We start from the raw sequence: 25,167 nt of genomic DNA, 5'->3' as shown, positions 1-25,167 counted from the left end.
TGTTACCTCAGAGTCCGAGTTATGTTCCAAACCATATTTCTTTCTTTTAAGGATAAAGTGCCATATGAAATATAGCAGGCACTCAGGGTGGGAGATTTTAAGTCCTCTACTCCTTTCTCAATTCCAATTCCTAATCTCAAACATGATTCACACTGAGGAAGGCCTGTGGGACGAAACGTCCGTCATATGAGCTGCTGCTGGGGATGAAAGACTGAAATAGAAATCCTAAATGGATCAAAGTGAGTGCTGGTATTCCTTTCTAAGAATCTCAAACATGTGACATCTGCCCGATTACATGTTTGATGGAAAGAGAAGGGGAGAGGATGTTAGTAAAAATGGAAAGAATCTTCTGATTAATCCAATCTATTACAATTAGAGACCTTGATCCTCATTTAGCTTTCATTGTCAGTCAGTAGTTAAACTATTACAGTTTGGGCTTATATGTGTCATCAGCTGCCTGAAACAGTTAAAAGATATAATACATGAAATATATAATGCATAGAAGTGTCACAGAGAGAATATTCTGAACATGAAAGGACAAGACTTTTAAAAAGACGAGGCAGTCAAATTCCGAGCTAAGCATTTTATTCTTCCTACATGAAGTTACATTCACATAAACGAGTCTTAAAGAGGGGAAGATATTCACAGTGGTCCTCTGTGGTATGATGAGTCCTACTAACAGTCACGCTGCTAATGGACTACAAATCCCAGAGATATGAAGGCAATTAAGGGGAGAAGTGGCGGGTTGGTCAACATGACAAATGCCAATGGCATCATATCAAATCAGTAACTGTCCCCATTACTTCAAATGATATCCCAACCTATAGTCAGTAAACACATAACACGTGATAAATTAAAATCCCTCTACTCCTTTAAAAACTGTCAAATAACATTTAACTTTCATACTTTATACAAAGATGCTGCTCTGTTCCAATAGTATGGCAGTGCAAAGATGAAAATGTCATTGTAAATATATATCTAGTTCAAAATGTGTCAGGAGCAGCCTACGGCTGCTAAGAGAAACTTTATAGGACACTTGGTCTGCACAAAAAAAGTGCATGTACTTCAATTTAACACTGATCTACAAATCACTGCATGTTGGCTACTGTCTGTTAGGACAAAAAAACTAAACAAAAAGAACACCACTCAAATATATTATATCTGGTCCAAAAGACAGAAAAAAAACAAATCGTCTCTATACTCTATTCAAAAAATAAAGCTTCACACATTTAGTTGTCATTCAATTCAGAGCAATTCATTAAATTCAGAGCAAAGCCAAGTTGTGTGCTTGTGAGTGTTGGAGTGAGAGAACAGCAAAGGAGGAGAGGATAAGAGAGAGAGAAAGAGGGAAACGGAGAAGGCAGAATGGATCACCATACATGGAGCGGAAACCAAGAGACGTTCGATTGAGTCATACACACATGCTTTCCCTGTCTCTACAGTACCTCTCTCCCCACACACACAGTGAGAGAGATGACAACATACGTGTTCAAAGACATCTCGCATAATATGCACTGCCCCCTACAACACAAACAAAATACACTACAAATTATTGTAAACGTGCTCTGCACACAAACACATTCAAGTGTTCATAAATAAGGAATCTCAACTAAAACAATTAGCTTTTCTTGGCAACAGGTTAATTTAAACAAAAGCATAAAATTAAGCCATTTCGTTCAGTATAGCGAAACTAGACCGATGGGCTAAATCTGTGGCATAATATAAGGTCTAAAAAAACAAACAAAAAAAACAACTAAAATTAAATCCCTTTGAAAATGTTTTTTTGGATCAGCTTACATACGGTATATCACAAATCATCTAACCTCTACCTCTTTAAAATATGAGTTGGTGTCAAGTCATTGCATTAAGAACAACAACTCAATCTCCCAATGGCTATCAGAAGACAAAATCAACAATTATTAGGCGTTATTTTAGTTTCCCTTTGAGGTGTTTCATGCAGCTGGAACAGTGCAGACACAACTAGCCAAAGTTGGTCTTGCAGGCCAGGTTACATGATACACACATCTCCCAAAGTTCCTGGATCAGTGCAGCGGTTGCAGAGGTGCGGCAGTGTAGTGCATCTTAAAGTGTTGCTGGTGACTTAAGTGTTCCTTCGATCTAGCTGTTGATGTACTAGAGGATCTGATTGGTCTCTGGATCTGTTGGGAACCAGCAGAAATCATACTGTACATGAATGCAAACTGAAAACTATTCCACGTGTAACCCTGCGGTCCCTGTCCCCACCCACCATTGTGGTCCCTGTCAATCCCCCCCACCATTGCTGCCCTGTGGAGGGTGTAGACAACCACAAGACTCCTCTGATACACATAGGGCCACCAGCTGCTTCATTTCACCAGACTGCAAGAAGTTTCACCAGGAGAGTGTAATGCAGGGAGGTTCACCAGGGTTCCCCAACTTCCCATCCTCACTTAGAAAGTGCACTGACCAACCAGCAGGGGGTACTGGTGCGGAGCCAAGGACATGGTTCCTTGCCAACTTCCCATCCACAGACACTGCCAATCGTGTTCATTGGAGAGCCCTGCCAACATAGACATATAAAAGGTAGACGCCTCCTCTGGCTCTGAAGCGTCTGTATGGCGGGCGCGCTTCCGCTTCCTTGGGGGGCAGCTGGAAATTTCCGTGTGCGTCACAGAAGGGGCGTTCAGTAGGCCAATCAGAGGCAGGTGGGGGCGGGACAACTAGATTCTGACAAGTCCTGGAAAAGACGCGCTGTGATTGGCCAGTAGTGAACACGCTGTGATTAGCCAGTGCCCGTGCCCCCCGGAAATATGGCGGCCACCATACGAAACAGGTCGCTCCAACGAACTGCAGAGGCCAATGAGGTATCTAGGTTTCTAGATCTATGCCTGCCAAGCCATAGGCACACGGCTGCTGGGAATCTGGGAGTGTTTTACCTCCATGCCAACTCAGATAACTTATATATGTTTTATATAGTCTAAAAGCCTTTAGACACCAAACTAATTTGTTTGACTGTTAATTGTTTCACTGTTATACTATAGTATTTTCCAAAGCGATTATTGAAGAGGTGCAGCTCTTGGGTGAGGCAGGAAAACGAATATATTTTCTGTGCCTCACCAAATTAGCGTGAATTCAATCATTTATTCTGTTATACATTTCATTTTGATGAGCCAAAAAAAAGGAGTTGTCTGCTGATTGAACTAACTTGGTGACTGTTTTCAGTGGCGTGAAGAGAACATGAAATAGATCGCGAAAAACTTTGCTCTGGATCCAGTGTACCTGGATTTGGTGGAACTGAGGTCTAATCAGTCTCTTCACGCGGGAGTTGTTCCTTCTGAGGGAGCGGCACAGCAGCTGTCCCCAACAGACCCCTTCTCACAATGTAGGGACAGGAGGGCCCACTGGGGATGTCTGCAAAACCTACAGGAAGAGGAAAAGGAAGTGAGAAAAGAAAATATGGGTCAGGAAACGAGGGAGAATATATTGAGAGAAGGGAGGAAGTGCAGGAGACAATAAATTGAAATAAATAAGAGAAAGTGCAACACAGTACATGAAGTATACTGAGGATGGATTAAGAAATAATGTGGGAACCAGAGAGAGAACCATAGAGGTGACATGTCCCCATTAAGATTCCAGAATGTTCATCATAGTGGCTGGCAGCCAAACCATATTCTGAACTTGCTGTATTTGGAACCTATGTTAAAAGAGGCTTCTGTTGTCTTCATAATAATTGTTAATCCTCGTATTGTTCCACTAATACCATCAATACTTGTGTCATACTGTATCATAATTTTGATTAGAGTACAAACTCCTCATTGTTTTTGGGCAACTTTATTCATCCCAGATGTTTTACTTTTCAAAATTACATTCCACCAAAATATCTGCCAATCTTTATCAACAAAGAACTGCTCAACACACCTTTCATAACAACCTCGGGCAGGCCATATGGTTCGTACTCTGTATCGTCAAAGGCGGCCGACAGCTGGCAGCGGTTACGGCGGATGCGTTCTGCCAGGCGGGCGGGGTCAGCCGGTATGGGGAAGGTGCCAGTAAACAGCATCCTGTCTGCAAAATCCATGGGCAGTGGGACGGGAGAGAGCGGGGGAGATGCCGTTAACTCCTCTATCTCCTCTCCTTCGGTCTGTGTGTATGCATGCTGGAGTTCTGACACCGCAGAGACGCTGGTGGGATTCATCTCTTCTTCTGTCTGTGTGCAGACGCTCTTCGGCGTTCCGAGACCCTCACTCCCCGAGTCCTGCTGGCTCATGTGTCTGGTAATGAGGGTCCTGGACGCGTTCAGTCTCTCTGGAGCCTGTTTGTGGCTCTCCGTGGTTACATGGGAGTCTTTGGCAACGTGCTGCTGTCTGCCGTTGTTGGACGTTTTTTGGATGACTTCTCTGTTGTCCTTGCGTTGTGTTTCTTTGGTCAGCGGGTGTTTTACATCCACGTTTTCTTTCTCAGAGTCCTGGAGAAAGAAAATGATTTAAGGCCTCAATTAATCTAGTTATTCAGAGAAAATAGTACCAGCACACACATTAGAAACCTAAAGATACAGAGATCGTTAACCTCAACCTTTGAAAGCACTCTCGCAACTAGTGTTTTCAATGCTGTAAAAGTGAAATTTGCTTATCTTTTATTGATGACAAATACATCTGAAATGTTCTAAATATAATATATTTAGAACGTTTATCTTTATTAATATATAAATAATGAAGACAGAGGGGTCAATAATAATGAGTCACCCTATCATCCATGGCAGGCTCCTGCATGAAGTCCTGAGGGGCTGAGGTCTTCGTTTTATGCTGGACAACAGTCTTCGTTTCAGGGTAGTTACTGTGCAGTAGTCTGTGGTGGAACAGGAAAATTATTTATTCAAAACGGAGATAAATACATACACTAGCTCTGGTAAAAAACTACTATGCATTGTGCTATTAACCCATTAACACATTGAATGCCAGTCGCGTAGATCTACGCGAACCTATTTAAAGCCGCAGCGTGCCAGTCGCGTAGATCTACGCGAACCGCCGATTCCCATTGAAATTGCCCCAGGTGCACTTTCCGAATTTTTTTGATCCATTTCCGTTTCCGGTCGGAAACAGAATTATTCGGGTTCCGGTTTTTTCGATCGTATCCGCTTCCTGTCTGGGATCCTGTTTAAAACTCGATTTTCTCGGTTGTTGTTTTTCTCCTCGCTGATCACTGTTTAGCGTTGATCCACTGTATCTTCAAGATGGCGGCTCGGATTTGGAAACTATTTTCGCTGGCCGTTTCTCACAGATCCGCTGTGTGTTTAGAACCAAATGAACGCGCACTTTTAACTTATTTAGCGAGGTCTGTGGCGACATGAAAAAAACAAAAAAACAACAATAAAACGCTGGCACTGGTGAGTACATTATGAGATTAAACTCTGGCATGGAATGTGTTAAGACCTGGAACTGTGTCATTTTTTGATTTGAGCTAAAAAGCATTATTTTACACTTTGGGCTATTCAAAAATAGCATATATACAAGCTCATAGCGCGGCACCAAGTGCCGCGCTACGAGCTTGTAGATCTGCTATTTTTTTTAAATCGTGAAAATGTGTGCAAATCTTTGAATATATATATTTTTAAAGCGAACATTTTTTACTCAAATCTTTACTCCTGGGGGTCCCTGGAACAAAATATTTTGATGGGGGTCCGCGGAATACTGTTGAGATTTAGGAGACATGTAGAATCGGATTCAGGTCTCAATGGGTTAAGGTTGTGCCGATGTGTATCGATTTATCAACTGGCCGCCATAAGCAAGTGAAAGTACTGTATGCGTGTTACCTGGAACCCAGGGTGCGGCCCTGCATTCTGTTGGACGAGCAGGACAGGAGGAGCTCATCCTCTCTGATTACCGTCACAGTGCTGGGGCTCTGGGGGACACCGGGGGCAGCTGGGCACTTAGGACCAAGCACAGGATCTTCATCCTTGGCATGACTGGTTGGAACAAGAGCCTGGACCTCATTCCGAGTCTGCTGCTGCTGTTGTTCTGACTGAACCAAAGTCTGTCTGAGAGCAGAGGTTTGGTCCAGGATATGTGGCTGGTTACATGTTTGAGGGAGCTTCTGGTCAAGGGTTGGAACAGGCTGGGAGGTTAGCCTCCACATATTCAACTCGTCAGCCTGCCTCTGGTTCTCCTCAGAGAGAACCTGTAGCGCTGTCTGCAGTGCCTCCATCTGGACATGAGGGAAATTACATATTATATTATAACGAATGATTATCATATATTAAACGTACTGGATATTATTCAAGTACTATATATGTGTATGCTTGCATGTATTTATACTGTATATTACGATTCATGAGGAAAACATGAATCCATCCAAAACAGCAAACATCTACTTTGTGAACTGTGCAAAACATCATTAATTACATCTGTCTATGATGCCTAAAAAATAACATTTCACTGCATTGTTACTCCATGTCTCTCTACTGAACCCCACCTGTTGCTGCAGGACGACAACCTGAGGCTGAGAAACGGTTCCTGACACCTCTTCAGCCGCCATCTCACTCTCCTTATCTTCTGCATGTCTTTCTCCCTGGGAGATGACATCACTCAACACATTGGCGGAGTGCACCATTTCCTCTCCTGGACAGGAAGCAACATCCTTTCCTGGACTTGTCTTCTTCTGACCTGAATATTCCTGGCCCAGGCAAGCGGATAACGCGTCACAGGTGATATTTGTCAACTCCTCTGAGTGGTTCAATCTGGTGATTTCCCCCGCTTGCCTTTTGTCTGGTCCTTCCTTCTCATGCTTCTCTGCACAGCCTTCTACCGTAATTCTCCCTCCCTCTTTTCTTCTCGTCCTCTCCTCGTCTTCTCTCTGTGCCCCGAGTGCTGCCAGATCCTGCCGGCAGCGCAGTAGTTCCTCTTCTTGGCTGCGGAGGGCGCCCTCCTTCTCCTGCAGCTCTGCCAGCAGGTCTGTGATGTGCTGACTCTGCCTGTCGAAGGCCATGGTTAGCTGCTGCGTCTGACTTGTCACCTGTGGGGGGGGTGAGGTGGGTTATGAAGAAAGTAAAGAACTGAAAGACTTCAATATACATTTTCTAATAGAAAAATGTAACAATTTGATTGCCTCACACTGCAATATGTACTAGTTCATTGGCATTGTGGTTAGAGTGTCCACCGTCTGCCCTGAGACTGGGAGGTTGGGGTGCAATACCCGGCAGCGTCGTACCAAAGACTATAAAAACAGTACCCTCTGCCTCCCTGCTTGGCACTCAGCATCATAGGTTGGATAGGGGTACGTCCCTGCGACATGCCATCAAAGCATCATGTCCAGGGGGTAACCATCTACATAAAACTGCCTCACGCTACATAAACAGGAGATAGGCTCCTAACCTATGGGCCACATGGCTGGGTAACAGTTGGTTTCCAAGGCTACTTACTTATTACTAATGCAATATGCAAGTCCTTAGTTTCAGCTGGCTTTTGTTGATTTCTGCACTTAATAAGCCCCAAGAGGCCATGGTTTACAGTGATTTTAGAACAGCTGTGGGGCACTATGCGGCACATTTTAAAACAATTTGTTTGCCGCAGTGATGCTGATGTTATGTGTTAGGTGTGCGTTTTTTCCTTTAACATTTTACGATGTTTGAACGTTGCCCAGCCAATCATAATCAAGCACCAGAGCAATCTGTTGCATGATTTTCATCTATTATCGAACATAATCTTATACATTTCACATGTGCATTATAGTTTGAAGAAACACAAATTAAATGAGTAGTTCATCCCAAAAATAACTTATTTTCTATCAATTACACACCCTAATTCATGGAGACTTTTGGTTTTTGTCGCAAGCCAATAATTAGATGACCAGCGGAGTCTCCTACTGACTGATGATACAAATTATTGGCTTAGAAATGCTTAGGAATTCAAAGCTTCATGGGGTGTGTAATTGATAGAAAATAGGTAATTTTTTGGGTGAACTACTCCTTTAAAGGTTTAATGACATTCACTTTTACACCACATTCAAAGTCTTTGTCCTGGTCCTTCAAAAGTGTACAAAAAGTTTTAAGTGAAAATTCCATTCCAGTGATCCATGGCAGGTGTTTTTCTCTCACATTTCTAAAGCCTTTTCAACTGCAATGAAAAAAGAAATCTTTGCCTGCGGGTGTCGCTGGTGAGGGATTTTGCCTGTCAATCATCGCCTCTGCTCCGCCCCCCCCAAAGGAAAGGATAGGGGAGGGGAGGGGCGAGGAGGAGAGTGGGCGGGATTAATCGACTGTGACCTCACTGTCGAAGGGCCAAGCTCAGATTACTTTTCAGCCTAATTATTCAGAAAACCCCAGACCACAGAAAATCCACTGAATGTTCTAAGTTCAGGTTTTTTGGGTGTAATTGAGGTCATAAAACCCCAAATAATACATTGAAAATAAAAAAAGTGAAAATGAATGTCATGATAACTTTAAAACCCATCCCATGTCATCTACTGTACCTGGCTCTGCATGTCCTCCAACTTGGCCTGGCACTGCTTCGCCCGCACAACCTCTCTGTTCTTCTCTTCACGCAGACGCTCTACCTCCTTGCTCAGGTCACAGGAAGCAGACCCAGGCCTCTGGAGGCCCATGGGAACCGTCTCCTGGTCTGGGGTACAAGACCCCTGCAGATGCTTTCTTAGAGTGGTGTCTTCCACCGCAGTTTGGTCCTCAGTACTCTGTTCCTGGATGAGATCTGTCACCCAGGACAAATCTGCATTGCGCTGATTGGCGGACTCGCAGAATAGGCGGTGGTGCTCTGGGGAGGGGAGGAGCTTGTCGTCGAGGCTGACGACATTGGAGTTTAGCTCGTCGTTGTGGAGACTCAGATACGTCAGAGGGCTGTTGGCTTCTGGAAGCTTCTTTTCATCCAGCAGCTCCTTCTTGCCACGACTCTTCACCTCCTCCAACTCGGCTTCCAGCTCCGCAAGCTTGAGGCTCAAGTCCACCTTTCCCTCCCTGCCCGCCTTCATCATCCTCTTCCTCTCCTCTTCCTCCCTCTCCCTCTCATCCCGTTCTAAAGCCAGCTGGGCCTTCACTTCGGCCAGCTGCTTCTTCAGCTGAACATTCAGATCCATCATTTCACTCTCCCTGTCTTCCAAAGCTCTCTCCTTCGCCTCGTCGAACTCCCCTCTCTTCATCGTCTCTCGTGCCTCCCTCTCTCTCTTCACCTCCGACTCCAGAGCAGCCAGCGCCTTCCTTAAGCTTTCCGCCTCTGCCCTCAAACGCTCCTGCTCTGCCTTCCTCTGCTTCTCCTGGTCCTCTTTCTCCCCGGCCTGGCTGGCGTGTTTGCGGCTGAGCTGTTTAAGTCGTGTCCTGGCTTCGGCCTCTGCCCGGCGCTGGCTCTCCAGGTCCTCCAGGCGTTTCTGGAGCTCTTCGCGAGCGTCGCAGAGCTCTGAACGTAACGAGGCGTTCTCCTTCCGCAGGTCTTCAGCTGTGGTCAAGGTGTGTTCGTCGGGTCTGAGAGTGGCTGACTGCACCAGGGAGAACTTTGTTTGAATTTCATGGTCACAGACCATAGAGGAAGCAGCGGGGGTGTTAGGAGCACCAACGTTGAGTTTGGAGAGTGTCTCTGTCCCGGAGCCATCGCACCGCATTGCGTCACCTTCATTGTTGGTACTCTTCCTCTCCTCATCATCGTCTTCCTCCCTAGTGTTCCCTCTCTCTTCTTGACTCCGTAACCTTTCAGAGTCTTGGGAGCTGAAGGCGGTGATGTGCTCTGAGTCGATGCCTTCGCCCGGCTCTCTGTCACTGGGATACTTTGCTGAAACCTGCTCCCCCGCGTCCACGTCCCCGGCCCGTTCGCCTCGGGAGGTGCCGCTAGCAGGACGCTGCTTGGTGGAAGCCTGGGGTCGGGGGGGGTGGTTTGAGGTGTAGGGCTGAGAGGGGTAGCTCTGTCCAACTGAGGTAAACTGGACGGTGGGTAACGGGGTGGCTGCCTTCTGGTCTGGAATTGAAAGGGATATGAAAAAGAAAAATACAATACTTATTGAGTCTTATAAATTTTTGGGCGGTGAAACCGCCCCTATAAGTGAGATTTGGAAAAATGTACAAATATCTTGGGCAGTGAAACCGCCCCTAAAAGTGAGGTTTGGAAATTTGTACAATTATCCTGCGCTGTGATTGGCCAATCACAGCCTATTCAGGACTGTGATTGGCCAGTGTCACATGACACATGTGCATAGCCCTATATAAGCAACCATAACTTGAAAAAAAACATAAATTGGTTTTTTTCAAGTTATGGTTTTGTCCATCATAAAGAGTGTTTCAATAAATGTATTTATATTTTGTACATGATTGATCGACTCCATTCAGTATTGTGATTAGCTAGCAAGACACCGCCCACTTCACACAGGGTGTGATTTTTTTTTTGTTTTCGACATTTAATATAAAATATCATAGAACAGCTAGAGTGTAGGGATGGGAAAAATTTTCAACTTTGAAACCGATGATAACCTATTCTGTCCACCATAGCTTAACAACTTGGACAACACGGTTGTCCACGAGATGCACGAGGCCGCCGGCTGCTCAAAGGTGGACTTGTCCGCCTAGCGGCTCGCTTGGGCACGCCATACAAGCTGCTGTTGACGCCTGCCTGCCTTTTCCATTATTATATTTATATTTTAAATTACGAAACCATCTCAACGTAACATTTATATGCAACGCTAAATTCGGAAAAATCACTCAGTCAACGTTGGTTGGTTATTAATGTTTAAATATGTATTCCAGCCTGGGCCGTGATACTGCCTGCTCCAAGTCTGAAGATGTTGAGCCATTGACCAGCAGGGGTCAGCATTTCTCTGAGACTGCATTGTAAACGAGAGGACATGAAAATGAAAGAAATGGCCATTTGTAATGCAATCACTCTGGCTTTATTATGTGGCCAACAGATATCCATCAGACCGTTACGAAATCAATAATGAATCACACATGCCGTTCAGACCACACCCATCCATCTCTTTCCTCTTTCTCACCTTGCAGTTCTTTGAGGAGGTGCAGGGCGTCGGCCCGCTCCTCTGCCAGTCTCCGCCCCTCCTCCTCCAGAGCTCTCTCTCTCCTCTTGCTCTGCTCCAGGCCCGCTGCCACGCCCTCTGCCTCCCGCTGTGCCTCCTAACACATGAGGAAGTGGTGTTGAATAGGAGGTGAAGGGAATTCATTCAAACTGAAGTTAATGACAACAACAGTTGAAATGATATTAATAAAGTGCCAGGATAGGATGACTGGCAATCAAATCTCCTTTATATGTGGTTCATTAACTATGAAAATTATACAATGATCCTCGAACATCACTGCTATCAAATGCTTGGTAAAGAAAGATCTTGATATCAAAATGCGTTTGGTGCATGGATGTCTGTGGTATATGTCACCATCTGCTATATTAGGTTGTAGTAGATTTGTTTTGCCATTACGAGGTGCTTAAATGAACTCTGCAATATAATTTAAGGGCATATATACAGTAAGGCTTTTATTGTTAAAGAACAGGTACTGTAAGATGTGTCGGTTGTAGTTTTTAAACGCAACATTCAAAGTTCAAAACAAGTACATTTCAGATCAAATGATATCACCATTTAAGTCACAAATTATGGTTGAATTTTGCTATGTGACAAAATATGCATCATTGCTATTTAAAATTGCTAATGTTGGGTTTTAAACAATATGAATAATTGCATGATTGGTCCCTCTACCGTTTTATCAGGTTACATCTTCTGTAATGTTGGTTCTATCATTTACTGTATATGAAGTTATTAACTCCATAAAAACCTCTTTAGAACTACAGTACTGTACATCCATGTACCATGTTAAAACAGTTGCACTACCCATAAAGCGATCACTTGCTCATTATCTTCAAAGTGACATATGGCATGGGACAGATTCATAAGCTGTTAAAACATTCATAGAATGTATTATGTGCCCACTGCTTGGGTAATGAATAATTAACAGCATGTCTAGACCTACAGTCACAAGACTTGTGATATGGCGACTCATTTGAGATTGGAATTATGCGTGTGTTACCGTCAGTTTGGCTTGTGTCTGTGTATCTTTGCTTTGGCTTTCTTTTAGCTCTCCTTCTGTCCACTTCAGTTTCTCTTTGAGAGTTTCAATCTCTTTTTCCAACGCTTGCTTCTGAAGAGACACCTGACAGAGAGACGGAGGGAGAGAAAGAGCAGGGAGGGGTGAAAGTTATCGTTCAGTACACAGGACACGGTTAGAGAGTGTAAATTATGAACATGGAGGGAGAATCCTGGTGTAATAAAGAAGCCATAAATAAAGCCATTGTTTTTTTTATGGAAGCCAATCAGGAAGAAAAAAAGGAAATGATGAGGTAAGTGGTAAGGAGAGGAGGTGGAGGGGAGCGATGAAATCAATATCTAGCATGAGATCCATCTAATGTACCCTCTAACACTCTGGGGAAAACTCAGCAGCTTTAACTAGGTTAAGCCAACACTTTGCCAGGCCTAGTCTGTCTAGCCTAGGGCTGGGCAATATTATATCAATATCATGATATGAGACTAATATCGTCTGGAATTGTGCATATTGTAATATCATAAGTGTTGTCTTTTCCTTGTTTTAATAACTTAAACCAATTTCAATTTTTACCATTTAAGAAAATGTTTTATAAAAAAATCAAAAGATAATGTATATTATCATCACAATATCCATATTGAGGTATTTATTTGTTGAAAAATATGGTTACATTTTGTCCATATCGCCCAGCCCTAGTCTGCCCTAGTGGTTTGCATGGAAAGGTCATTCATACACACATTACCTCTTGGCTTGTAATGCATGAATATTCACTACAAGGCAAATGAATAAGCCAATATAACTTTAACAGACATAAACAACATACAGATTATTTGACTTGACCACACTGTAGGATTTATGAGATTATTTTCCTTCTGAGAAAAAAATAAAATAATCCTGAAAGACCTTTTTGAGTGTTTATGTCCATGTTTATAGAGCACCGAAGTCTGACGTAATTTACACATCCTACCTGGTTCGCGGTTTTCCACCCCTGTTCTGAATCCCCATAGACGTCTTTAATATCGCGTTAAATAAGAACTGTGTTCCAAAAATAAACAAATGATCCCGGCGGTTTGACTCTTATGGATATGAAGCATCAACTGACGGTGAGAAAACGATAATGTCACTTCCGCCGAATTAGTTACATTTTCGCGAGAAACAGACTGTATCAAATATAAGTGACTGACTATCATAAACGATACAGAACCTCCTCCCTGACAATATCGCCGAGACAGTTTGTTAATTTTTGGACCACAATTCTTATGAGACGATTCTAAGATGACCCAATGTTATTCTCCATGGAGAAATTACTTTACGAACCAGGGGCTGAACGAGTGACGTCCGGACTTATGTACTCTATTTGAAATAGTAGTTGGAGGACTACTCACTGCCTGTCAAGAGTACAAGCTACTGTGACTTTCTTACTGCAGAGTATTAAAATAAATTGTATTGAAATAAATAAAATAAATACAAATCCAACATATCTTTATTTCAGGTTTTATCTGATCAGTATTTACATGTATATTTACATGTATTTACATCTGGGAAAAGAATGACAATGAGTCAGAAAGGGTTTCCCATTCAAACCTCTACGTCCTTTACTGAATGCTTCAAGTGGTGAACTGGGTCACAAGAAATGCATGCATACCATCAGCCAGCAAACATTAGTTTGATTTTTCAAGTTTGCTACTGGATTCAACGCAATCTGTGGCTTCGTTGTGCTGATGTGTGTACATGGCTGTATCACACCAAACAAGATAAGAATACAAAATAAATGTGTGGTTCCAGTTAAGATTGTCACAGACATTGTGGGCAGACTGAATAGTCATTGTTTGGAAAGTAATCTCTGTGAGCAGCTGGTCTGGTTCATGAATAGAAGTCATTGAAATAGTCAACCTGGCAGGTATCAACTAGGTTTGCATTTGAATCCTGATCAAACTTGTATTATTACCTCTTAAAAACAATACAGTACCATTCTGTGACACATGCACGCACAAACGGCGCGCACACACACACACACACGCGCGCACACACACACACACACACACATCTTCATGCAGTACCTCCACGCCACCCTCATGCCTCCCTTCATAAGAATGCTGACTGTTTCAGGCAGCAGTCTCACACAGACACAAGTTAAAAGTCATGTGTTGATTTCATCCTCCCATAACCACGTTTCTCTGCACTGTCAAACACAGTCACACAGTTATTACCTTTGCTGTTCAACCCTTCTGGGAAGAAACCAAGAGAAGTAGAGGAGAGAATAAGGGAAAGAAAACACAGAAAGCGAGAGAGTGAAACAGCAGACGAGAAAAAAACAGCAAAGCAGGGTCGAGGAGGAAGCGTGGGAGAAAAAGTTACATTAGTTCATTGACCTCTGGAGTAAATAATAGAAGTCGCTCAAGAGAGAGAGAGAGGAGTGAGAGAGAGAGAGAGAGAGAGAGAGATAAGGAGAGGCAGGAAATAACTGGGACACAGAGAGGATGTGTTCACTCACGGCCAATGCTGATCCAAATGAATAAAATCACTGCAGTATGTGTGTGTGTGTGTGTGTGTGTGTGTGTGTGTGTGTGTGTGTGTGTGCGTTCTACCTTCTCCGCCTGGGACTGCAGTGCATTGTGGAGCGTCCTAGCCTGTTGAAGCTCCTGGTTGAGTTTATTCACTTCCTGCTGATGCTGCTTCTCCAGACACTGTCTCTCCTTCTGGAGCTCCAACACGTCCTGACACACACACACGGGCGCACACACATACATACAAAATCCATGCACACATGCACATGCACACAAACAAATACACTTAAACCATATGCAAGCTAGTTATTAGTGCTTCGCTGCTGTATGTCTTGTTACATTTCCGGTAGATACCTGTGTAGATCTTCTACACAGAAACATGAGGTACCATTATTTTTAGCCCCTCTTCTCATCTTCCCATCCCTCTGCTTTCGTCATCCATCTGTCCAACAATCATCTCAACTACTGTAGGGATGCACCCAATATTCTGCCACCGAGTATATTCGGCCGATTATGGCAAAAGAATGCATATTCGGTTTACGGCCGAATTGATTTTAACACAGAATAAATATTACCGAATGTTTAGAAGACATACACAAACAACACAATCCGATCAGTAAAACACTGTTGTAGGGAGAAGTATATATATCAGCTGCGTCTCTCTCGGTAACACACCGTTGAATGGAGGAGTATACAGCCGCTGCTTCTCTCCGAGCCCAGCTGCATTTTAATTCAATTTTAATATTACGTTATTTAACATCAGGCACAAATTAGCCGCCTACTGCACGTTGCTTTGCAGGCAGCCAGTGTTGCCAGATTTTGCAAGAGAAATAAGTAGCCAGGTCTATGAAAAACAAGGCCAAAACAAGCGCCAAACAAGCCCAAGTCACTTATAAAATGGCAACAAAATGGGGAAAGTGAAAGTAATTGAATGAAGATGTGGGCTTGTTGTTACCATGGATATGGATTGTATAGTCACTACATTGCGACAGTGGTGAGTAACATTGTTTATAAGAAAAATATCAGGAAAATAATAATCCAACCGCATGAATTATATGATCCTATTTATAGATCTGCATCTATAAATAGGATCATATAATTCATGCGGTTGGATGGCGGGTGGATAATGAACATGTAGATGCGGATTTGGGTGACGAAAAACCCCATCCGTGCATCTCTAGTGTGTGTGTGTGTGTGTGTGTGTGTCTCGCCAAAATGAAACTGAAAGTGACAAAATTAAGTGAAAGTGACTCCAAAAGGAATGGAAGGAATGGCAGGCCTAATATTATTAATGCATTTTGGCTATGTGCAATAATGCAACTGCAGACATATATATTTCCTTTTGTTAGGCTATTCAATATTTGTTTTAATATTTATTGAATTAATGTTTCTTTAATTTACAATAATTCAACTGTATGGCATGCTAATGTTTTGATACATATTGTCTTTTATTAATTCTACACAATAAATAATTATATATTTTAATTTAAATGACTGATCTCAATATGGATGGAATATAGTGATTATAAGATTTGCCATAATCATGTAGTTCTACAACAGAGGCACAGCCATGACAGCAATGGTACAACATAAAAAGGTGTATATATATATATATATATATATATATATATATATATATATATATATATATATATATATATATATATATATATACACACATATAAAAAACATTTATTTTTTAAATCATATTCAGTTTCGGCCAAGAATTTTCCATTCGGTGCATCCCTAATCTCAACATGTCTTTCTCTTTATAGCTCATTATGTTCACATGTTCTCTCTGTCTCACTCCATCCTTCCGTTCTCCCCACCTCGCTCCTGTCCTGCCTGTCTGTCTGTCTTTCTGTTTGTCTCACCCTCTGTTGTTGTTTCTCCAGGTCCTTGACACGTTGTTGATTTTGGAGTCGGATGCTCTCAGCGTTCTGTCTCTGACACTTTAGCTCCTCCTGAAGCTGTCTCAGCCTCTGCTCTGCCCCGGACGCCTGGACACACACACACACACACACACACACACACACACGCCCACAAATAAGGTGTGTGTATATACTGAAGCCAACCTCAAATACAGTTTATATTCATTTAGCATTTTATGTATATGTATGTTCTTGTGTGTCTGCATATATGAACGTGTGTTTGCGTGTCTGGTACCCGCTCGCTCTCCTGTCCCATGCGTGTGTGTGCCAGGCTGAGCTGGTCGTGGGCTCTCTGCAGGCTGTGCTCGCTGGCAGACACCTCCTTCCTGCTCTGCCCCAGCTCGGCCTGTGCCTCCTTCAGTCTCGCAGCCTCCGCCCTCAACTCTGCCTCCAACGTCCCCACACGGCTCTGCAGCTCTGACACGCACGCTGGTAGACACAGAGACAAGTCAGGGTCACATTAGACGAGTGGTCAATACAGACCAATGTGAGCAGAGCAACATATTAAATATTTAAGGATAAATTGATCCTATAAAAGCATATTCCCATGGTGATGGGCAGTTCCCTCTGGATATAATGAACATCTGTTGCAAACCTGAAACCAAAAGCCCTCTTGATGGTATCATCAGGACACACATTGTTCTAGGTTTCTTACGTTGTCAATAACTACCATTAGTGGCGTCTTACTTATTTTATGCTGAACCTGGGAGCTGAGCTCCAAAATGCACTTGTGAAAATAAAGTCTATTCTTTTCTTCACTTTGCGATTACTGGTCCATTTTAATCTGCTAACCACATTAACCATGTCATCCATCTTTTTAATACTCTTTCAAAATTAGCCGATCTATAGGCTCACAACACTTGTAGCTTGTAGATTGGCTATTTCTGCTATTTGTCATATGACGTTAACTTTAAATACTGTATAAATGGCTTAAGTGGTTAAGTGCGCTTGATTGACGAGTCTGACATAACACCACAATAGCACCAAGAGAGTTACAGAAATAGGGTCAATCAGTTCATAGTGAATGCCCAATTGACAGCCACAGCTCCTATGTGCAGGGCTGCAGGCTAGGGGTCATCATGTTGCATACCCCTCATCTTCCTCTGTGGGCTTTCTCCACACAAGGCCTGTTGGTATATTTCAAGTTGCTCAGATGCTTCCAAAGCCAATGAAACTTCAAGAAACTAGGTTATTTTTCACAGCCAAGCCAATGATGATTCTAATTTCTACCACAAATTGTCAGTGTCGAAATCATACAAGTCTTGTCTGAATGAGGTCCTGGTTGAAAGCAGATCGTTGTGGCTTAACATTAGCTACCGCTCAGCAACCATGTCATGTTTGCTTCCTTGGCTGTACTGGCAGACTGTTAACACTAGCAGTTGTGTATTGACTTAGTGTAATTCTAGTACAGTAGTAACTAGTACAGGGTGTCACAACACCTCACAGTGAACAGGGAGACAATTCAAGGATTCTGTCTGACTCTGAACACATGCGCGCTCACACACACACACACACACACACACACACACACACACACACACACACTTATAGTCATTCACTCAAAGATATACAGCCACTGTCAAACATGCAAACGAGCACAAAAACACACAGAGCCAACAAGCAAAGTAAACAGTGACCCTCCCCTCTCCCTGCTGCTCACCAGCAGCTAAAGGAAGGATTTATTGGTTCAGATTGAATTGTCCGCTTCCTGCTTCAAGCTACTGTCACACACACAGTTTGATGCTACCAATAATACAGTATGAGTCACTTCAATCTCACGTAGCAAGCCTGAGAGCAGGCTGAATAATGTTTAGATGAGCTTTTAGTTTTTGAACATCCTCTTAGGGAACAAGACGTGTTATCTGGACACATGTGGAAACTAGAAAATGTGCTCAGTACTGTAGGTCACAAATCTCCACCCAGGTAGAAGCTTGACAACCAACTGGAGCTTGACAACCAACATCACGGTGTGACCAGTTTATCAGTTCTCTATGTTAATCTGTTCAGAAGTTCTGAGCATTTTTGTGATGTGGCACACCTACTACCACACCCCCTTTCGACCAATCAGTGTTAATCAGTTCGTCCTTGAACTAGGACCATTGTTTCCACCAAGTTTTGTGCAAATCTGTTCATAACTGCTCGAGACATCATGCTAACAGGCAGACAGAGAGAAGGGGACAAAAACATTACCTCGTGGCAGGGCAGAGGTACTCTGGTATGGGTCACAAAGGCCACAAACAGTTTAAGTAATTTGATAAGTGAATGCAAACAAGCCAAAACTAGACAGGTTTTAGCAGCTTTTGCTGTATCCAAGCTGCCTATTTGTGTACATTTTAACACAGTTACACCAACACTCACTTTCCGTTTCTTTACTGCGGCCCTCCGCTATCCCACAATCCACGTGTTCCACCTGCCTCCGACTGATGACTTCAGCATGGGGTGTCTGAGGAGAGGGTGCGCTTCGTCCCCTAGCAACCAGCCTTGAGTTGTTGCGTTCCCATGGGAACACAGACGAGGGACTGGCGAAGACATCCGATTCGTCGGACCGGTGGCGGAGGGGCGTATTCTTGTTCTGTTGTCGTTGGACTGAGGATGTGGGAGTGTCCGAATACTGGAGCTGTTGCTGAAAACAGACAAAGATTGAGAGAGACAGAAATGTGACAAAGTTATTAAGCTACTTGCTCATATCAACATTAATCCATAATTTCTTAACTCATTGAGTGCCATTCACGCGTTTCACATTGTTTTACCGCTATGGTGCAACGTGCCAATCACGTGTTTCACGTGTTTTTGAAAAAATAGTAAAAAAAAAATGTTCAGAACCCAAGATATCATTATCTGAAGATTTGCAGCTCCATCCACTCCTTGTTTAACTTATAACTGAAAAAGGCTGTATCTCTCTTCCTAAGCACTTTTTTTTTACTTTGAAAATAAATAAATAATAATAATAATAATAATAATCGCACTGGGCAGAAATAGCCAGAAATAATTCGGGCACTCAGTGAGTTAACACATTACCCACAAAATAAGCGCTAAATAAAATGTTTATAAAAAGTCAAATCTGAGTGTTCATTTATCCATTTGTAACTCCGGGAGTTTCAGGATTTGTCCAAGTGTATTTATGACATCCTGAATACTCAAATTACAGGGTCGGTTTCGACAGACCTGTTTGAATCTAATCTTACATCTCCCATTTTTAGAGCTCACAGTTTGAAAAACCACACGGGTGGTTAAACCGCTTTAGTGAGACCGGCTTGGTGTCGGCTGGCACACATTAGTACTCACCCTGACGTCTCTCTCTCCTCCTCTGTGCCCTGTATGCTCCTCCTTTCCACCTCCTGAAGGACAAAAGCACAACATTTGGGTTGAGATTTGTTCCACGACTGACGACCAACACCCAGAACCATGAGAAACAATACAACTGGAAAGCTTGTGGTCTACTGTGTTCTAATAACAAAACAGGAAGCAGAGAGCACTGCACTGTAATCCCTAGAGAAAGACAGCGAGAGAGGGGTGGGGTGGGAGGGTGAGAGAGAGCGTGAGATGTGACTATGACCAAATGGAGATGGACAGAGTGTGATGAGGAAAGGGTGACAGAGTTGGGAAATAAATATATGACCTCTCTGCTGGCTGGTTTAAAGCTACAGTCCAGGACTAATTTAATTTAATTAATGAAATGCTGTTTTAACCAATCTGTATGGTAGAGTATTTTAATATAACTAGCATATATGCAGTGGTTGGAGGTGGTCTTCCAACACTTCTAGAAAGTCTACAAAAATAATAATAATACATTTGAACCCTGCATACACGAAAATAAGCAATGTGAAATAGGTAAGAAGCACACAGATTCGGTCTACTAATAGAGAGACTGTCATGGAACCAGAGTGTACAGAGACCCGTACCAGTGCGTTCCCACGGTGAGGCCATGTTCCAACATGGTGTGGAGAACAAGTTGGAGTCTGAAGGCCTGTTGCCGTTCTGCAACTTCTCCAGCTCCACCTCCAACCTGGTAGGAGAGAGAGAAAGTCAGGCATGGACAGAGGGAGCCAGGGATGGAAGAAGATAGAAGCTTGGAAAAAGAGTGACAGGAACAGAGACGGATAGAAAGAGGGAGACAGGGATAGAAACAGAAACATGGATATGGCAGGGGCAGAAGGATGGAGATGGATGGATGTGTGTGGTGTTGTGAAAGAGGGGGCAGAAGAAAGTGGAGCAGTTAGGAGTGTTTGGTGAATGAGGCCATTTCCAACTTTACCATTTCCTTGCACAGTTTGTCTCAATTTGTTTGTATTATTATTATTCATGGTTGTCATTTTACCATTTGAATTATATTTTATTGTTTATCCTCATCCTGGCTATGCTGACCTTTTGACCTCCTGGGTGAGGTTGTGGGTGAGGGTGCGGGCGGCCTCCAGCTGCCCCTCCAGAGAGCACGCCAGAGACTGCTTGGTTTGCACCTCTTGAGACAGTCGCTCTGACGCACGCACCCCTGCCTGCGACTCCTCATGCACCAACTTCAGCTCCCTCTGCACAGCTTGCAGCTCCCCGCGTGTCTCCTCATACTGGGTGGAGGGGGAAGGAGAGGAGAAGACAGGCTAGTGTTCCTTCCTGAAACGTCTCTCATTTCCTATGGTGACTCAAACACCAAAAAAGTTTATTTTTGGAAGCCTATTGGGGAGTAGTCTTGCTTGAGTATGCAGACCCCCATGTAGCTTACTACGTCTAAAATGTGAAATACAAAATTATAAACAATCTCTGTAGAACAAGCCGAGCACAACTACTGTAATTTGCTACACAGTAAAACCTCAGGGTTAATTTATCAGTATCTAACTCTCAGCTCTAACTCTAGATTAACAGTACAATGTACCAATAGCAGCAGTACTACCTTGATAGTCTGCTTGTTGAGGGTAGCCTGTGTGTTGTCCAATTGAATCTGTCTCTGTTTGTTCTCTCTGGACAGTCTCTCCTGTTGGACCTGGAGGTCCTTCACTTTCTGCAGAGCTCGACCAGAGAGCCCCACAGTCCAGTCCTCTTCGGCCCAACTCATCTCTCCCTCCGTCTGGGCCTGGCGGGCTCCACCTCAGCTACTGACCACCCACTGCCAGGGTGGGAAACCAACACCAGTCCCAAAACTGGCAATATCTTAGCAGCAATATTAGTGTTTTTCTACAGTTCAAGCCAGTTTGACTGGGAACCAAACCTCTTACTCCTTCTTTCTTATCAAGTGTGCGCAAGGGTGAGATGATGGTCGTTTGGAATCCACAAACTACTAGCGGTTTGAATTTGTTAGTTCCATGTTCGGCCCCCAGGCAACAGGTGAATGGATAGTCACTACTGGCACTGGAGCCAGCAGCTGGAGGGAAAGAGACAAATCCCACTCTGGGATTCCAGCTGTCAAGAAGAAGGGGTGTGCAGTACTGTCAACAGCAGTACAGGAAGCATAGTCTGCAACAAGCAATAAACAAAGGCAGTGCTGTTAAGTAAGATACAGGTCGGCGTTCATGTGTGTGTTGTAACAGTGAATGCAATCACATTCCACATTAGTCTGCCATACACTTTATAAGATGTGTGTGCACAGTGTGTTGTGAAAGGGAATGCAGTGAGCAGTTCATCAGCCTGAGCATGCTTCTCTCGGTCCTGTGTGTCTACTAGCTGCAAGCCTTGTAAAGTCCTGTGTCTTCTACTGTGTTGTGTTACTTAGAGGCTTTGGTCCCCTAGTGAGTTGGTTGCTAGCTCTGTGCTGCTGTGACTCAATGTTTTCCAAGCAGACCTCCTGCCAGTTCAGTTTCCAAGCGTGTTTCAAGTTGAAAATAGCAAAACACACACACGCACGCACACGCACACGCACACACACACACACAGTTATAAATGTTAACAATTAACTTGCTAAGGTTATTTTGACAGGTGTTTTAATATAGAAACCAATCTTTTGGAGGCATGTGTAAATGGAAAGAGACAGAAAGACACACACATAAGCAGTACTGTGCTACTACTACCGTTAGTAAGAATGAAGAAAAGCCTGATTGAAACCCAGGACCTAGTCGAACCCGAGGAGACCAAACAAACAGTGATTCGTGTTTTGACGTGTACTCTAGCCTCAAGGCCATAAACCTGTCTTATATATTAGATTGGGCATGGGCAGTGGTTGTTGTCATTGTTCACATATTATGTCATGGTTTACTGCCTGTTCACACAAACGTCACGGAGGCAAAGTCAAAACCACCTGATCATGCCAACTCCTGCAGTCACAACTACAACTTCATACACACATTAATGCCATTTGTAGTACATTGTCGTCTTAACGTGTCGTTAACAATCATTTAACACGTTCAGAGTGCATGTCAATTTTGCCTCAAGATATCCTAACTAAGCCATATCGTCAAATGTTAATAAATGAGTGCCAGATCAGCAGTGGTGGAAGAAGTACTCACATTTTGTACTTATGTAAAAGTACCAACACCACAATGTAGAAATACTCTGTTACAAGTAAAAGTCCGGCATTCAAAATGTACTTGAGTTAAAAGTACAAAAGTATTGGCATCAAAATGTACTTAAAGTACCAAAAGTAGAAAGTACTCATTATGCACAATGTCCCATTTCACAAGTTTTCAAATGTATAAAACATCTTTTGAAAATAGCAGATCTACAAGCTCACAATGCGTCTCACACATGTATCTATTTTCAAATGGCCAAAATGTATACATGTATAGCTCTGCCGAGCTGAAGTGGGTAATGTACTTGTTTTGTAATAATAATCAAAATCTACAAAGTAACTACTAAAGTTTTCAAATAATTGTAGTGGAGTAAAAGTATAATATTTGCCTTTTGATATGTAGTGGAGTAGAAGTAAATGTACTGAAAATTGGAAACACTATAAAGTAAAAAATACTTCAAAGTTGTACTTAAGTTCGTACTTGATTAAATGCACTTAGTTACTTTACACCACTGGTGACAGCTGTGGATCATCATCATAGAGATGTTTTCTGTCTACAGACTATGCTGCTGCTTTCTAGAACAACTGTAATGGCAGATCTGATCACGCGGTTCAAGAGAAGCTTCAAAAGAACAACAACATATAACCATTAGTTTAACCATTGACTCAAATGAAATTGTCAGTAAGTTTAGTTTAGGTCACCTCTGGCTTTGAAAGAGAAACAACCGTTTTCATCACTACTACTGGGTATGTTATGAGCTATCCCCATTTGGAACCTCTCCCTCCGCTGTATTGCTCCGAGATTAGGTCCCGCTGCGTCGGGTACCGGCAGAGTGCGACACCGGCGAACAGTGGCCAATATTGTTGATTTTTTACCTTTTTTTGGCACATCATATCCCTAAAGCAAAGGTATTCCCCTGCTCTCAGATGTTTTACATTTCAGCGGTCAATAATGTTTTACCGACGGGGTTGAAGCAAGCGTTTAAATCGCTTTTTTAGTCAGCCTGTGCCATGTTTTCCCAATGCAACCTTAACGGTTGCAGTACTGAGCATGCGGACGGGGGTCGACTGGCCACAGGCTGACTAAATAAGCGATTTAAAAGCTTGTTTCAACCCCGTCGGTAAAACAAATCTTGACCGCTAAAATGTAAAACATTTGAGAGCAGGGGGACGACCTTTACTTTTTGGATACGATCTGCGGGAAAGGGTAAGAATCAACAATATTGGCCAACGTTCGCCGGTGTCGCACTCTGCCGGCGCCCTACGCAGCGGGACCTCATCTCGGAGCTATACAGCGGAGGGAGAGGTTCCAAACGGGGCTACACGTTAACTAATGTCAGAGAGCGCCCATGCTAGAAAGCCCACTAACCTCACTTACCATTCACTGCCCCGACACTTGGCTCTGATGATGATGTTGTTGTTGAAGCATTAATGTACAATTAATAACGTATAACCGTTTAGATCATATCTTAATTAAACTGACCGATGTGACAGTTGTTATCATATTAGAACGAGACGCCGCCTGACAACAACGCCACTCACTAAAGTCAGTTGGGCACGAGGCGGGCAATGTTGCCAGATTGTGTGAGAGCAATAAGGAACCAGGTCTATGAAAGCAAGCCCAAAAGAAGCCACATGAGCACTCTAACCATATACATTGCCATTGGCTATTTCAAAATAGCCGATCTACATGCTCACAACGCGCGATGTGACCTGTTGTGAGCTTGTAGATCTGCTATTTTCAAAGAAAATCTTGGGAAAAGGTGAACATTTTGGAATATTTTCAAATTCACAAAATCTTGTATGGGGGTCTCTGGCACAAAAAAATTGCAGAAGGTTGGGTCTACAAATACAGGGGGTTGCGTCCTTGACATGAAAATGTTTGAGAACCACTGGTTTAAACAACATTAGAAACAAGCCCAAATAAGCAACTGATTGATTGATGTTTTTGATTGATGTAGTTTATTTAGTAAGACATGAGAATAGTACATGACAGTACATAACAGTACATGGAAGTACAAATTCACAATACAAGGTCTACTAAACTGGAACTCTCATTAAGCACTAAGCTTGTTTAAGATGAGAACCCCATGCACACAAATCATGATGATGATATATAACTACACTTTAGAAACAAGCTCAAATAAACAACTACACTTTAGAAACAAGCCCAAATAAGCAACTACCCTTTAAAACTTAACAAGACCAAAAACCGCAACCCGCAACTAACCAAAATTTACAAGCAACTTTACAGAAAAATAAGCCCAAAGTCGCTTATAATAAGCGGAC

At 43.0% G+C, this 25,167-nt stretch overlaps 1 protein-coding gene across 3 annotated transcripts; it reads right to left on the bottom strand.

Annotated features, from left to right (window-relative positions):
• Nucleotides 1-568: 568 nt before the first annotated feature.
• LOC308075514 (uncharacterized protein) lies at nt 569-24,407 on the bottom strand. 3 transcript variants are annotated; one of them, XR_013932210.1, is made up of 18 exons: nt 24,257-24,407; nt 21,331-21,890; nt 20,811-21,007; nt 20,348-20,451; nt 19,731-19,783; nt 18,804-19,068; nt 16,681-16,874; nt 16,389-16,514; nt 14,596-14,724; nt 11,996-12,118; nt 10,957-11,092; nt 8,443-9,929; nt 6,448-6,987; nt 5,789-6,180; nt 4,722-4,824; nt 3,898-4,444; nt 2,868-3,399; nt 569-2,539 (listed from the first exon to the last, which is right to left on the bottom strand). XR_013932210.1 is itself a non-coding variant. In XM_080415431.1 (18 exons), exons 2-17 carry the CDS (start codon nt 21,490-21,492, stop codon nt 3,281-3,283), a joined length of 4,677 nt encoding a protein of 1,558 aa, XP_080271557.1. In that variant the 5' UTR covers nt 21,493-21,890; nt 24,257-24,407; the 3' UTR covers nt 569-2,159; nt 3,259-3,280. The 3 variants fall into 3 exon arrangements, 2 of the variants coding, with proteins under 2 accessions (XP_080271557.1, XP_080271556.1); XM_080415431.1 differs by having other exon boundaries at nt 569-2,159; nt 3,259-3,399; XM_080415430.1 differs by having other exon boundaries at nt 569-3,399.
• Between the last annotated feature and the right edge of the window lie 760 nt (nt 24,408-25,167).

Source organism: Gymnoscopelus braueri (assembly GCF_963280865.1).
Source record: "Gymnoscopelus braueri genome assembly, chromosome: 20".
Classification (NCBI taxonomy): domain Eukaryota; kingdom Metazoa; phylum Chordata; class Actinopteri; order Myctophiformes; family Myctophidae; genus Gymnoscopelus; species Gymnoscopelus braueri.
The sequence above is the reverse complement of the archived record's forward strand: the minus strand, read 5'-3'. Positions and strand labels throughout refer to the sequence as shown.

Coding starts and splice junctions, on each gene's coding strand:
- LOC308075514 (XM_080415430.1), bottom strand. CDS start 21,492: ATGAGTTGGGCCGAAGAGGACTGGACTGTGGGGCTCTCTGGTCGAGCT. Junction 21,008..21,330: donor TCAACAAGCAGACTATCAAG/GTAGTACTGCTG, acceptor CCCTCCACCCAG/TATGAGGAGACACGCGGGGA. Junction 20,452..20,810: donor CTCACCCAGGAGGTCAAAAG/GTCAGCATAGCC, acceptor CTCTCCTACCAG/GTTGGAGGTGGAGCTGGAGA.